General features: G+C 42.7%; 1 protein-coding gene across 1 annotated transcript in view; it reads right to left on the bottom strand.

The window, feature by feature from the left end:
* Positions 1 to 13346, bottom strand: part of LOC131879888 (acetylcholine receptor subunit beta-like 1) — a 36970-nt gene extending 23624 nt beyond the window's left edge. Inside the window, exons 1-3 of the mRNA XM_059226355.1 lie at positions 11606 to 13346; positions 2434 to 2570; positions 2234 to 2278 (exon numbers count right to left, since the gene is read on the bottom strand). Coding sequence (XP_059082338.1) covers positions 2234 to 2278; positions 2434 to 2570; positions 11606 to 11678 — 255 coding nt within the window. The 5' untranslated portion in view covers positions 11679 to 13346. The remainder of the gene's footprint in view (positions 1 to 2233; positions 2279 to 2433; positions 2571 to 11605) is intronic.
* Between the last annotated feature and the right edge of the window lie 424 nt (positions 13347 to 13770).

Below are 13770 nucleotides of genomic sequence, written 5' to 3'. Positions count from 1 at the left end.
TTATGAATTATGAGATAGATGATCCTTCAGTAAATACAAGTAACGCCATCTGACTCGCAAACGGTCCGGTGTTTTCCAACAACTTCCTGGATGCATATCCTCAACAATATTGAGAACTGGAAACCTTGGGTCTTGGCATTGAGAGCCTTCCAATATTTGCCCATTCAAAAGGCCACTTTTGCCATGTATACTTTCATCACAAAATTGAAGAAAAAGGCATCCCCAAAAGCTTTGCAATTTTGTGCGATTGGGACCGTCTTGATTGAAATTGGGTCATTGGTCGATGTAGTTTGCGAACGCAGCACACTCCTTAAAAATGCAATACACTTTTTCCGGTCATCTTCTGCAATGGTGATATCAAATTTGGTAATTCTTGGCACTTATTTTTAACTTAGACGAAAAGATCGGCTGAAACGAATTGTCCCCGTATTTTGTGACAAACGAAGTTAATACCTTGTTAGAAATGCTCTTTTCAATAAAAAAAAACTTTTTTACTGCCTATCCAATTATGTCCAAGGAGCAACTGAAATAAGCTCAAAGACCAGGCTGAATGGAAAAGGTGAATGAACATAATGATTGAGTAGGTCTGGCTGCATTACTCAAACTGACAGTCCACTGGTATTGAAGCATGTATATCGATCTCTTTTATATTGTTTTCGGCCGTGCTCGAACCACGACGTACTCGGCAATGGATTTTAGGGCATATGATCTATTTTCATCAGTAACCTCATTTCGCGTTATCCTAAAACAAGTTTGCCGAAATAGCCTTCATCGTGAATTGGAGGCCATGTCCTCTAGAAGGCGCTGGATTTTCAACAGCTGGCACAAACTTCTGAACTAAATGCAATGCATTTCAGCTTCGTAGGGGCAATATTATCTTCCTTCCAGAAGCATTAGTTTTCTGTTTGTGACTGTTTTCTATTGGAAACAATTCTTTTTTTTTGAGCAGATCATTTGCAATGTTTGTGGAGGAGCAAAAGCGATGGAGCAAACGCCAGCGGTTCTGATCTCTTTCTCTCGATGAGGGTCGTCTTGGCAACTCCAGGATATAATTAAAGCATCTGAGGCCTTTGTTTGCTATGGGATCTCTAAATGATGAACTTGTCGAGGATAAGATCAACCAACCCGAAGACCGTCTTGAGACCACGACGAGAGAGCATTGATAGCAGGCCAACAGAGTGGGCAGAGAGCTCCCTAGAATTGGCTCTTGGGACTAATGAATTTTTCGAATGCAATGCACCTCACTGGCAAGTAGAGAATTTGTGGAGAAATGCATCAATTAAGGAGCCAAGTTATCCTACTTTTCTAACGATTTATTTCAAACCCTTTTGGATTGCCCTAGAAAAACTTGGGTGTAGTGGATCACATCCACGTCCAACAAGCCCTTAGTGGTTCAGCTTTGGCACACTTTGTCAGATCCTAATCTATAATGAGCTTGAACCACACATGAGTTACTTTGCCACAAAGAACAAAACACCCGCGAATAGAGCGCACTTTAAAGTCATTTGAAACCATCACCCTATTTCCCAGAATGTAATTTGCGTTTCTGGCTGGAAAACCCAGACTTAGTGATTTCGCATAGGGGAAAGACTTTTTGGCGCAGACTACTTGGAAAAAACAAATCTCCTTGAGGTCCTCAAGTCATAACTCTTGATCTCCACTCGTGTGTCTTGCTAAATGAAGAACTTCAAGGATTTTGCAAGGATATCAAGAGACAGTCATTTTCTCAGGGGTCTCAAATTTCCTGCTTACAACTTCGACGAACTAGAGGGCAGATTAGAGAATTCAAACAACGAGTTAGAATTAACACATATTTAATAGTGATTGGATCCATACCAATAAGTTCGAAGTAGCCCTGTCTACAGGGAACCCTGATGTCTCCATGATATCAACCAAATGGAGATGAACGAGTGAAGGCGCTTTCAGAATGCATTTAATGTGATTTTTCTGAATGGCCTCCCAAGATTCTCTCTCTGTCTCTTCCCTCAAGATGGCATTTTGTTTTCAGAGCAGAACCAGGGCATCAACTAACAGTAAGAAAAGTGGCCTGGCAGTGCGAAAATGGACAAAATTTAAATCTCATACCATTATGGCTTTTGCGCCATTACCTCAACTTGCATCCCTGCCTGCGCCATTTTCTTTGTCTTATAAAAAGAACCACCAAATGTTGTCGGTTAGTCAACTCTCTTTGTGACCAAATGATCGATAGAAAAATGATGGATTTCAAACTTACCAATCGGAGCCACACATTGGACTTCATGATCTGATTCTTTTCATTCTGAAAAAAAGCAAAAAGGCGTGGTCAGTCACCTGTCGTCATCTCGTTAAGAAGTTTCGAGCGATGTGAGTGAAGACCTGAGCGATTTGGTGAATGTAACAGATGTCGGGAGTTAGATGGAATGGCCATGTCAGACCGTCATACGAGAAACTTACCACATTAATGAGTTGGATGAAAGCCAAACCAAATGCCACCTCAACCTTTTGGGTCATATTCTGGACTGGTCGGATGAGTTTGTTGTAGCCCCGAAAGAGGTCACGGACAAGCCGCTCCTCCTCTTGGGAGCACAGACCTGAAAACAGTAATTCAAAGCATGTATCAAAACACATTTTTATCGGAGTGCGTGTGCAATTGGGTCACGATATTGGCTCTGACCTATGAGTTATAAAACATCCGTCCAGTAACTAACGGTACAAAGGATGAAAACGGAAGGTACAGTTGCTGAGTCAGGAAAGGGACGGCAGTCAAACAGCATTTGGTCACCAGCAATAAATTTGGAATTTATGGCAAGACTATGAAGACTAGAGATTCTTTTAGAACACTTGTGAAACAGCTCTGATGTTCCAATTGAAGACATAAGGCTCAGATGTGGCTAAAAGGAGGGCAGAATGGATGTGAGCTTGGAGCCAAGACTCGTTGTACTAACTTTTTTCGTTCCTATACTGTACTGTGACCAGTGTGTGAGAGAGAGGGAGTAAAAGAAAAAGTGAGCAGGAAGAAAAGGGAACTTTTGTTTCCTTTCCTGGCGGGCACCACCTTCTCAGGTCCTAAAAATGGAGCTTAAGGCTCAAACCCAGATTCAACCTCATTTCCAAATGACGGATACCATTTTTGACCTGGCAAGTAACTTTAATACATCTTTGGCCATTCTCCGACGGAATAGAGTGGAGAAGATAGCCTGACCTTGGGATAGATATTGTAGATTGCAAACAATCTTGGCAATAAATTGTCCCTTAGAAAATTGTCCCAATGCAAGGCTGGAGGGTTGCTGGGCAAGACAATTGAATGGCAGATCCTAGACTTATTTTGCCATCCAGCTTCCCCTTCACCATTGGCAATCTTTGGTGTTGCACATTCAGTTTTTTCTTCGCACTTATAAGGACCGATTCTACTTCTATTCTTTGACCAATAGAACCCAATGCATTTACAAAGGCTCCCTGGGGAAGTTAAAAAAAGTCCGTTGAAAAGATCTCGTTCTTTGTCGCTTAACGCATCAAATGGTCACCCTCGTTTCACGGTCCCAATTGGGCTCTTGCTGAGGAACAAAATTAGCCTCGCTCCAATTTTGGTCCGAAATGGTGAAAAACTTTTTCAAGCGAAACCTCAGATAGGTAGGGTCCAAGCATTGTACGAGTGGTAAATCATCGATAAGAAGAAAAAACTGGGATAAAAAGACTAGAAATGGGTCCGAAGTTGGATTTTAGTCATTGCTCACCGCCATAGAGTGATGGGTTAGCAAATGTATCAATAGGGCTTGTCAAGTGAACGCGTTCCTGAACAACTGACGTTATTCCATGGAGTAAAATCGAAGACAACATGACCAGCCAAACTGCACTGTGCATGTATTGAATTTTGACATTTATTTCATTTTATCTGCTTGTCTAACCAAATAGCATTGTGATATTGAGCCAATTTGATAGTGCGTTCACCGAATTACTCAAAATATGTTCATTTTGTTGGGTTTTGTAGCACAGCTCACTCAAAATCACTCGAGTATTGAAAATTCAATGGGCGGATAGTGCGAGTTGACTGTGACGTTTGTCTTAGTTCTCCCTCGCCAAAATGCCCACAATCAGGGTGTCGGACTACATTTTTCCCTGAGTTTCATTCACTTGACATGTCCTATAGGATATTAAAGATACGAAAAGCAGTATGTTATGGGAATTGCTCTGATTGGACCGTTTGCCAAAATCAAAGGAAACAGCCTTCATGCATAGTTTCGCGTCCGACCTGAAATCCAAAACTGAAGTGTTATACCCTCGGATATTGGCGTAGAACCCCGGCCCTTTGATACCCGATCCAGTGTCAGGTCATTGAGTTTATATCACACCTCGTAAATTATTGGAGTTGTCTATTTCGGGATCATCTTTTGGCAGAGTACAAAACCTCTGGTCCAATGTATTCTCGCTCAAAATGCAAGTGAACGTTATCTTTGGCGACATTTGAACGCCTTTCGTTAGAACCTGGTCCAAGCAGAATTCCGATATCTGAGAAACTTTCGACTTAAGACCACTTGACGTCAAGCTTTAGTGTCAAATGTGGTAGGGTGTGTTCTTGGCAGATATTACAGCCTCATATTTCAAAATTTCAATCTACCTCTCCACAACCTATGGTCCATCCTATGGGCCTTAGACGAATTTCCGTTCCTTCATCGCATGTCAGGAAAGGAGCACGCGTGATTTTTTGAGTTGTGGAAGGAGTCAATATTGAAAGGGAACAAACAGTTCGTTGTGAGAGTTCCTTGACTCCGACCATGTCCCAGCACTTCCTTCCTCTAAAACTTCAAGGCTCGTGGGGGATTTAATATCCTTCAAAAAATGTTGTTGTTCCCAGTAGGAAAGAAATTGATTGCAGACTTCGGACTTCCAGATTCACATATCTTGCCCATGGTCACTGATGTGAGCTCGGATCCAATTTTCTATTTCTTCACAAAATGGAACAAATAAGGAACCGTTCCATTAAACACCAATACCCCTAAACTTTGGTAACAAATTCGTGCATTTGCTAGGAGTGGTCTCACATAAAAAGAGGACCCATGACTCTCCCCGAGGATATTAAAGTGAAATGTAATAAAAACATTGGCTAGCTCCAACAACTGTGCCATCCTCTTTTGGACCCAACGAATTAGAAAGAAGAACGTTAAAAATAGGGAGATTCATCTGAACCCACGCAGAGGTCCGCAAGATGCATTTAATCGAGATAGGGGTGCTGAAACCTAAAGCAAAGTGTTTTTTTACCGCCTGACATCAGAATACTGCAGTAGTACAAAAGGAAAGGACGTCCAAAATAACCCCTGAATGCACCAAACCCGCCCACAGCAAAGCCACAACTCCCTCTTGGAATGCATCCACAGAATATGGCTGTAGATCTAGATCTAAGGGAACCGGACGGGTAGCATTTGTAATCTAGGTGTTTCCCTTTAGCTCAGTTCACACATGAATGGGTCCGTGGTTTTCAAATAGGCCTCTAACTATCTTTGGGAGACTCGTCGTACATCTTAGAAAGCACTACACCATGTTCGACACGAGGTATCATCTTGGAAAGATGTGGGTATTGGGAGCGAGAAGACGGCCTCTAAAGCAAGTAAGCAAAGCATCACTTCTTCCCCTCACCCTCTCTCTTTCGATGTGATGTTGCGGTCGCCACTTGGAAACTGCAAACTTCAATCTTGTGGAACTAACCTCAAGATCTGTCAAAACATGATCCAACCAGCCGGCTTTACTGTGTTCGCAACTTTGAATTGGGTTTGGGACGAGGACGTCTGAAGAAAAGGAGAGGGATCTTGTTCACTTTTTGTTCAATTGCGGGGCCGAGGTTTTTGCTCGTGACTTTTGCTAAAATTGGGTTTAGTGCCCACTTGAAATGTTTCTGTTTGCTCAAAGAAATATTTCTACTATGGGTGTTAGTTTTGAGCTGTTTCTATCTTCTTCATACTCTAATTGATAATTCCATTGTATTTTCCAAAATGTATATGTCAAATATATGAACAATAAAAGCTGCTGGACGTTTTTCCGTCATGAATTCAAGGTTTCTGAAAAGTGCCCCTCTTCCAAAATTTCAGATTGCATCTTGTCACTGTATTGGATCTATTTACAGCATTTGTTTTAGCTCTAGTTGTACATTGTTTCTACAAAGAAGTACTTTCAATCTGATCATGTATCAATAATACAATGGGTTGCATATGCACTGCGGCCGTCTATACTGATTGCACACACAAGTGGACCAAGTCTCAAGGCCAAACGCTGTCATTACTTAATGGATAGATTTCAGTGACAGTCTATGATTTGCTGCATGTATTGACTAGTCTCAAAATCCCGAGCTAAAGGAAAATGCCCAAGTTGGGCAAAGCTTTTGGGTGTTTGGGTTGTTTTGGTAAGAGATCCTCCTTCTTTTCCTCCTTCTTGGCCTCCTTTGGGTAGCTTGGTTGCAGAAGGTTTGCTAAACCAAGATTTATGACTCTTTGAAGGTGAAATACTTGGCTCTAAATGGCTTTGTAAAAGGAAGCTAAAGAAAACGAAAATAGGTGGCCGCGCCTCGAGGAATATTTCTGATTGCTTCGCTTTTACATGAGGGGAAAATGAAAATTTCTTGCCTTATTGTGGTTAGCACACTTGCTGCGAAATAAGCCCTGAACTTATATTTTCTCTTCCAAAGACAACGTACCCTATGCTCTGAATTTTTGGTTACAAGAAAACGAATGTCTTCCTGATGTTTAGAGGTCCAAGTTGTGAAGAAAAACGAACGCAAGCAAGTATTGCCAGGAAACTTTGCTCATACCGTTAAATATCAGTCTTTTACCGAAGAAAGATGAGAAAATACATTAATCGTGACGAGAACGAATTAGTACCATAGAGACTACTATAGTACTACTAGTACTAGTATATAGTTTACTTCTACTATAGTAGAAGGTCTCCACTTTGAAACCCCTTTAGGACCATATTCATATTACGATCTTTCGAAGGGGGATTATTGTTTTCAGGCTTGCTTCCACAGCATCGCCTCCAACAAAGCGCTAGTGCGAGTACATGCAAGACTGTCTGTCCAAAATCCCTCTTTGTCTTGACCACAAGCCCAATGTATGTATGCATTGATGAATACAAAAACTAGCTTACTAAGAGAAGAACTACGTAGAGTGAGTAGGTGCCGGGTCTTGTACCCAAAAGACCCAAGAGTCATCAGGCTTGATTTGCTGTATATCATTTCGCCGCCAAGCAACTGGATCAGAGGTCTAACGTGAACTGAACTGCAACAAACATGTGGAGGGGGTCCATTTCAAGCACTTGCAGTACTTCAGTTCAATCAAAGGTACTGAAGGAACAGAAGGGGCCAACATTCGTCAGAAATGCGTGTACCTTTCAAGAGCAATCGGAAAAAAGTGCACTCGGCTTTGACATTAAGGTGGTTTCTGAAGTCTTGACCAAGCACACAATGGCCTTGAATGTCCATTCGAATCTAATGCACTCCGCAACTGTCGCCTTCGGTTAGTCGCCCTTCAAGGCCAGTCTATCTCCCCCTCCTCGATCCAGCCAGTTCGAAACAACCAATCCATCCGGGGGTCTGGATTGAGTGCCTCTGATTTAAGAGCTTGCTGAAAACAATGGAGATGGCCCATCACTCACCTCTTGACACCATCACCGACTTAGACTTGCTACAGACTAAAGGAAGGGGAGGGCGCGAGGGACATTATTTGAAAATGGATGACTATAAATCATTCTTTTCAATGACCTTTTCTCTTGGTCCGGTGACCAATTTGTGAGAGGCAAAAGCGGGACCTTGCTTTTTTGATCTTCTTCGATTTATTTTCAGTGGTTCTGCATCTCAGCCCTATTGTCTCTTTCAATGGTGGTGCTCTCTATCGGAGACGAGGAAAACTGGTCACAATTTGACACAGTCCTCTTGTTGAGTTGTTGGCCTTTGTGATATGTGGGACAGATGGGCACAAAAAGTGTGGGCAAAACAAGGTTTTTGTTCCGTCAAGACAAGCAGAATAGAGTGGGATCTAAAGCCAAAGAGCCAAACAGAAAGCGAGCGAGAGAGAGAGAGCGAAGGAACTGTGCCAGTGATCAATAAGAATCAAGGGAACTTTCCCCGCATAGACGTCATTTCACGCAGGGAATTAGCCTTGGGGGGCGTGGCTTCAGGAAAGGTGGACTAAACCACCGAAATGAACGACAGGGTATAAAATGGATGACCAAGGTTATTTCAAACTCTTATTGCTCTTGTTCAGCTCTGGATCTTTGGCCAAAGGTGGTCGTTCCATTTTGGGACCGTAAACGGAATTCGTTTATTCCAACTGATTCATGTCAGAGAGCAACAACATAACTGAAGAGGAATGGTACATTTTTCATTTGTACTATACTATGTATTTACAAAAGCACATGGAGACATTGGCACTCTCAGTGAATGGTTGCGGAATACATTAATCAGTCAATGAAAACAGTGCCTTAGGGGGTGCAGAATTTTTTTCATTTGTTTGACTCAGCGAATCTCCTTCGTTTTTCCCATACTCAGCACTTTAGTGATGGTGTGTTTGTTCCAATGGGACATATTTCTGGAAGGCTAGAATCCCAAAGGAAATCGTCCGAATTAGCCTTCCAATAAAGAATGTCAAACTATGAGCAAGCAATCATAACTTGGGTGGTTTATACCTCATGTGAAAATGCCACAAACCGTGGTTATTAAGGTGCCTTTGTGAGATATTGGTAAGTGGAAATCGTATTCCTTGTTTGATTTGGGCATTTTTAAGATATCTTCTTGGGATTGGAACTTTTTTTTGCCTCGGTAAACATAAATAAGACGGGTTCGTTTTTAAAGAAAGGAAAATTCATTCTTATGTACAAGCACGGATGCAAGTGTTGCTTTTCATCACAATTCAACCAACAATCATTAAAAACATAGTTTGATATATATTTGAAAACGTTCTCATTTATTTAAGAAAAGTAAATTTGATGGATAGGCAGACCACTTTGAAAAAAAAGTCAATTTGCTTTCCCTACATAAGAAGTTTAAGGCTAATTTGGTGGTTTTCTTTACGTAAGAAAACATTTAAGCAAGATATGTTCCAACATCATGCCAATATTTCGCAACAGACATTCTGTTAAACGCATTCATTCAAAAGCTTCTTGTTGCTGAAAAATAAATCAAAAAGGAGGCAGCAATATTTCGAATCCATCGGATTCATATTTCTTTTCTCTAAGCTCAAGGTCCCAAAACAATCTGTTTGTGCATTGCGTAAAATGCATTCATGAAATGGAACATCCTTTTCAAAAATCAAAGGAAACCAATATCACTAGCTTTCCATTATCCCATATTTTTGAGAACTTCAAATGTGATGACAATTTGGAACAAAAGCAATCGTTTGGAAACGATAGGTGTTGCTAAAAAGCAACTCTTTGTACAAATATTTCAACTGTCACAAACACAATTTTAAACAAAAGTCACGTTCCAGCATTGGCTCAAATGATTCTTTCACTATGATGTTCCAAATCCAAGTATCCAATTTGGCTAGGTTTCCTGTGTGTATAACTGTTCACGTCGACCAAGGCTATCATTCATCAACCTTATGACTTAACAGAAAAACAATTAACCCGTTAAATATTGAGGGGAAAAAAATAAAATAAAAGTGTACATAGGCTCGAAAGACACGTTTGATTCCTGATCCCGGGAAATTCTACGTACATACAATACATTATTCCCGGCTTAGATCACATCGACATTGCGCTAGGGATCCATCGGAACTACGGTACATTTCCTAGAACCAAAGTAGGAGTGGTCCAGGTCGGTGAGATCTTTGCATAGGGCTACAGGCCCCCGTTTAGGCATGAATGAATGAACGAATGAATGGAAGAAAGAGGGAAGCTTTTTTTCCCAGATCAGTGTGTCCATGCCGTTGTTGAACTCGCGTCTAAATCATGCCCTGAAGATTTATGTTTGAAACCATTAATCCAAATTGCTCAAGCGAAAAGAACGAGGGTGTCCCCGTTCTTAATCCGTTCTTAATTCGACCAGCCTCCAGCCTCCCACCAACAAACATCTGGAAAACGGTTTAGCACCAATGAACGAAGGCCGGTTTGAAGTGGAAATATGTCATCTTGTCTTATATGGATGAACAAGTTGCTCCTTAGATGTAGAAAGCGTTTGGTGTGGCGCCAATGTCCAATCCGAGAGAGCGGAGGAGAAAAGTTTTCTCGATTTTCGCCAACGCTTTAAGATAATGACACAATAAGTTATCTTGGCTGTTCTACACTGAACAGACCAGGGTTTTTGCTCAATAAATTGCTTATCAGGTCGAGAAAGGAAACTTTGGAGCAAAATAAGATAACAAAATCACATCTGATCAATGCCACAGAGATCAGAAACTTTCGGGGCGGAGTTCCAGTTCAAACTCGAGGCTTGGATCCAATGACTCGGCTTGAAGTGGGGGGAAAAGAAGCAAACTTCTTTGAAATGGAACCCCATTGATCTTGAATCACATTTCAAATGAATCAAATGGTTTCATTTGGCAGGACTCATGACAAACTACGCCAGTGTGGCCAAGCAAAAAGGTTAGCCACAACAAGGCACAATGTCCATCATGAGAATCTTGAGTTAAACTAGGTCAGACCACTTAGATTTGGACCATGTGGAACAACAGCTCGTGTTTTGTAAAGGAAGTATCCAAGATCGCTTCACACCACGAGTCCAATGAAGTTATCTGCTGTTCGCTCAGGAAATTCCACATTTACGATATTTGGAGGGGTAACAATGTCTTGAGGTTGGCGGTTGAGTGAACACAAAGGGGCTATTCGGGCATGAGCTAACTTCTTTCCCCTCTACATTTGTGTGCGTATATCAAGAGAGGGAGGGGTCCCTAACAGAATAGACAGTCATCGAAGGTCGTGGCGAGAACGACATTGTCATTCTGAGCCAAATGAAAAATTGGAACTGGGTTTGAAATTGCTATATTTGCGTGACGAAGACGTTCAACTCTGCAAATGTTGACGTCTTTTGATCAGTTAACAAAGCTGGTTGGAACAATGGCCACTCCCCCCTATTCTGTGTTAGACAAAACACACTCTGTTTCCGTCTTTGTGAACGAAAGAGACTCACTAGTTGAGTCTTTCAGCGTCAGCTGTTTTCTTTATTCCCACGAGGAGTTTTGTTCATGTGACCTTTTCCTAGACGAACGTTATGTTAACGTGACACCCTGACATCAACAGCTGCAATGACCTGAAGAACCGGGGATGCAAAATTGGTTCTAAATAGTCCAAATTTGGGTCAGAGCCAGCTAGCTGAACTTTGCGGGCATTATTTGGCCATAACTCTTGGCTGACACGAAGGTCTTTACCGACTCTCAGGTCCAAATTAGTGTGGATATCTTCCGATGGCCTTTCTTCTGGTGGATCTTAGCTCAACTACCGCATGATAAGAGTATCACACTTGAGTATCTTCTCCTTCTGAGGAAGCTGGGATAAGTGTCTGATTATGGTCATTGTGGGCGAACTTGCTGATTTGGATAAAACATTAGGAGGACTGGGACAGGAGGGGACGATTGATATGACCCGGAATGGAAAGAACCCACATAATTGTGGAATGCAAGCACGCTTTGTCGAATGGTAATCTTCTTACCTGGCATAACATGAATAAAAGAGAGGAAGATGCATCCTAGAGCGAATGACACCACTGAATATAATGAGGCCATTCTTCTTGGTGAGTAGAAGAAAGGATGATGATGATGATAATGGTGATGATATCACTCACAGATTGGATCGCTTGAACTTGAAAACAGGGCCTTTTCTTGTTGCTGAGCTGCTTGAATCTTTTTTTTTCTTTCTGTTTCTTGGCGGGGATCAGAGCACTTTTCACTCAATGTTGGGAGGTTTTAGTGTGGTTATGTGTTAATGCCGTGACTGGATGAATAGAGATTGGAATGAATAAACAACGATGAATTTTTATATCTTTTCTTTTTTTTTGGATATCACTCAACACATCTTTGGGATCTCAGGTCCTGTCCCGACTGAGGAACGGCGCTTTTTCTATGATGTACCATCATGATTGCTAAATGCCACATGTTTTGCCATGGCTGTGAAAAGATTTGAGAAGGAACATCATGACATTGTAGAGCTCGAGGACACCGAGGCACTCCATGATGGCGGATCAGGCTGAAAGCTGGCCTCTGGAGCCACGTGAATGTGAGGTGTCGGTCGCAGGTGTGCCTTCATCCCTCCGTGGATCCTCTTGAGCTGCTCGGAATTAGGGCGTGTCCGCTGGTGGTGATGGCGATTATGTCTCGGAAACCAGAATTTCGTGCTCAAAGCACAATGGAGCAGTCGGAGGATGAAGCCGAGGTTTTGCGGCCACTTGGATGAATCACGGAAACAATGAAGAAAACATGCTATCATGGTTGCCGCTTCATGTTTCTTCCTTCTCCTCGTTTAAGGAATCTTCCGCAGAGGGTTCCCACTCCTCTCCACTGCCACCAAGACATGAGAGAGACCCTCCCACCACCAGGGTCGCTTGGGGTTCAGTGGTCACAGCATCATGACAGGACGTGGAAACGGGGAGCACTTCACTGAGAATCTTCAATCAAACGGGGCCTCAAGATTCGAGTTATGAGTCGAACAGGAAAAAGCAATGGGGTGGTGGTTGGCTCACTATTTGGTCAAGCACAGCCCGTCCAATTGGAGGGAAACCATCATTTTTCACCCTCGACACTGACTGACTACTCTGCCTTGGTTCTTTTTCTACTTCTTCTGTTTCTTCTTGGCCTTCAAGTTCTGCTTGAACAACACACTCACTCACACACTCGTCGCCTCCTCATCCGAGTTTTTTCACTTTCTCTACTGGCCTCCCTAATTTCGTTTTGGTCGTGCCTCAGTCTAAGAGGATCCTTTTTGGCTTTGCAGATCGCGCTCCTTTTCGCTTTGCTCCCAAAGTAAACTTGGGGAATGCCAGGAGAGCGGCTGCTTCACTTCGGGGGATGGATCTTGTTCCACAGCTTCTTCCTTCACAAGCACAAATTCTCGGTGGCTTGTACTGTGTGAAGTGTTTCCCTTGCTCCATTCCTCTGACTGACAGACAGACTGCAAAGGCCGCCCAAAGATCCCTCGGCGTTGTTGCTCAGCATAGTAGTTGTAGTACTAGTAACAGTAGGAAGAGTAGCAGCATGATGCAGTACCTTGACCAACTTTTCTCAACCTTGCTCTCCCTCGCGTCCTTCTGTGCCGCTGCCCAACTCTTCCGTCGGTTCCCTCTTCGAGTTCCTCGACGATCCCTATTGCTGCTGCCACTACTACAGAGAGTTCTACTACTAATACATAGTAATAGTACTCCTACTCCTACTCTTACTCCTCTTTCTTCTACTACTACTACTACTACTAGTACTACTACTACTACTTCTTTTAGTTCCACTACTTTCAAGCCCTCTTTTCGTGGGATGTAGCAGGGACCGAGTGCTTCGGCGTGGTCCTTGAAAGAGAGGGAAGAAAGATGCCCAGAAGGTTTGAAAGAGCGAGAGCGAAAGGTCCCCAAAAGCAAGGGGAAAGCAGGGATGCCAAGTAACGTTTATGGCCAACTTAACCGTGCGGATTGTCCGGAAGGGGCGGAGGCGGCAGGACATGAAAGACCTCTCGGAGGACGCCCTCTTCCTCAAACTAAACTGCCTTGACAATTCCTTGCTGTTGCATGTATGGAAACACAAGAACAGTAAGCCACCCAGGAAGATCGACGGGACCGAGGGTGAGCCTTACGAATGGGCCACGAATACGTGAGCAAACGGCGGGCCCATTGCTCTT

This window comes from Tigriopus californicus, chromosome 4 (genome assembly GCF_007210705.1).
Source record: "Tigriopus californicus strain San Diego chromosome 4, Tcal_SD_v2.1, whole genome shotgun sequence".
Classification (NCBI taxonomy): Eukaryota; Metazoa; Arthropoda; class Copepoda; order Harpacticoida; family Harpacticidae; genus Tigriopus; species Tigriopus californicus.
The sequence above is the reverse complement of the archived record's forward strand: the minus strand, read 5'-3'. Positions and strand labels throughout refer to the sequence as shown.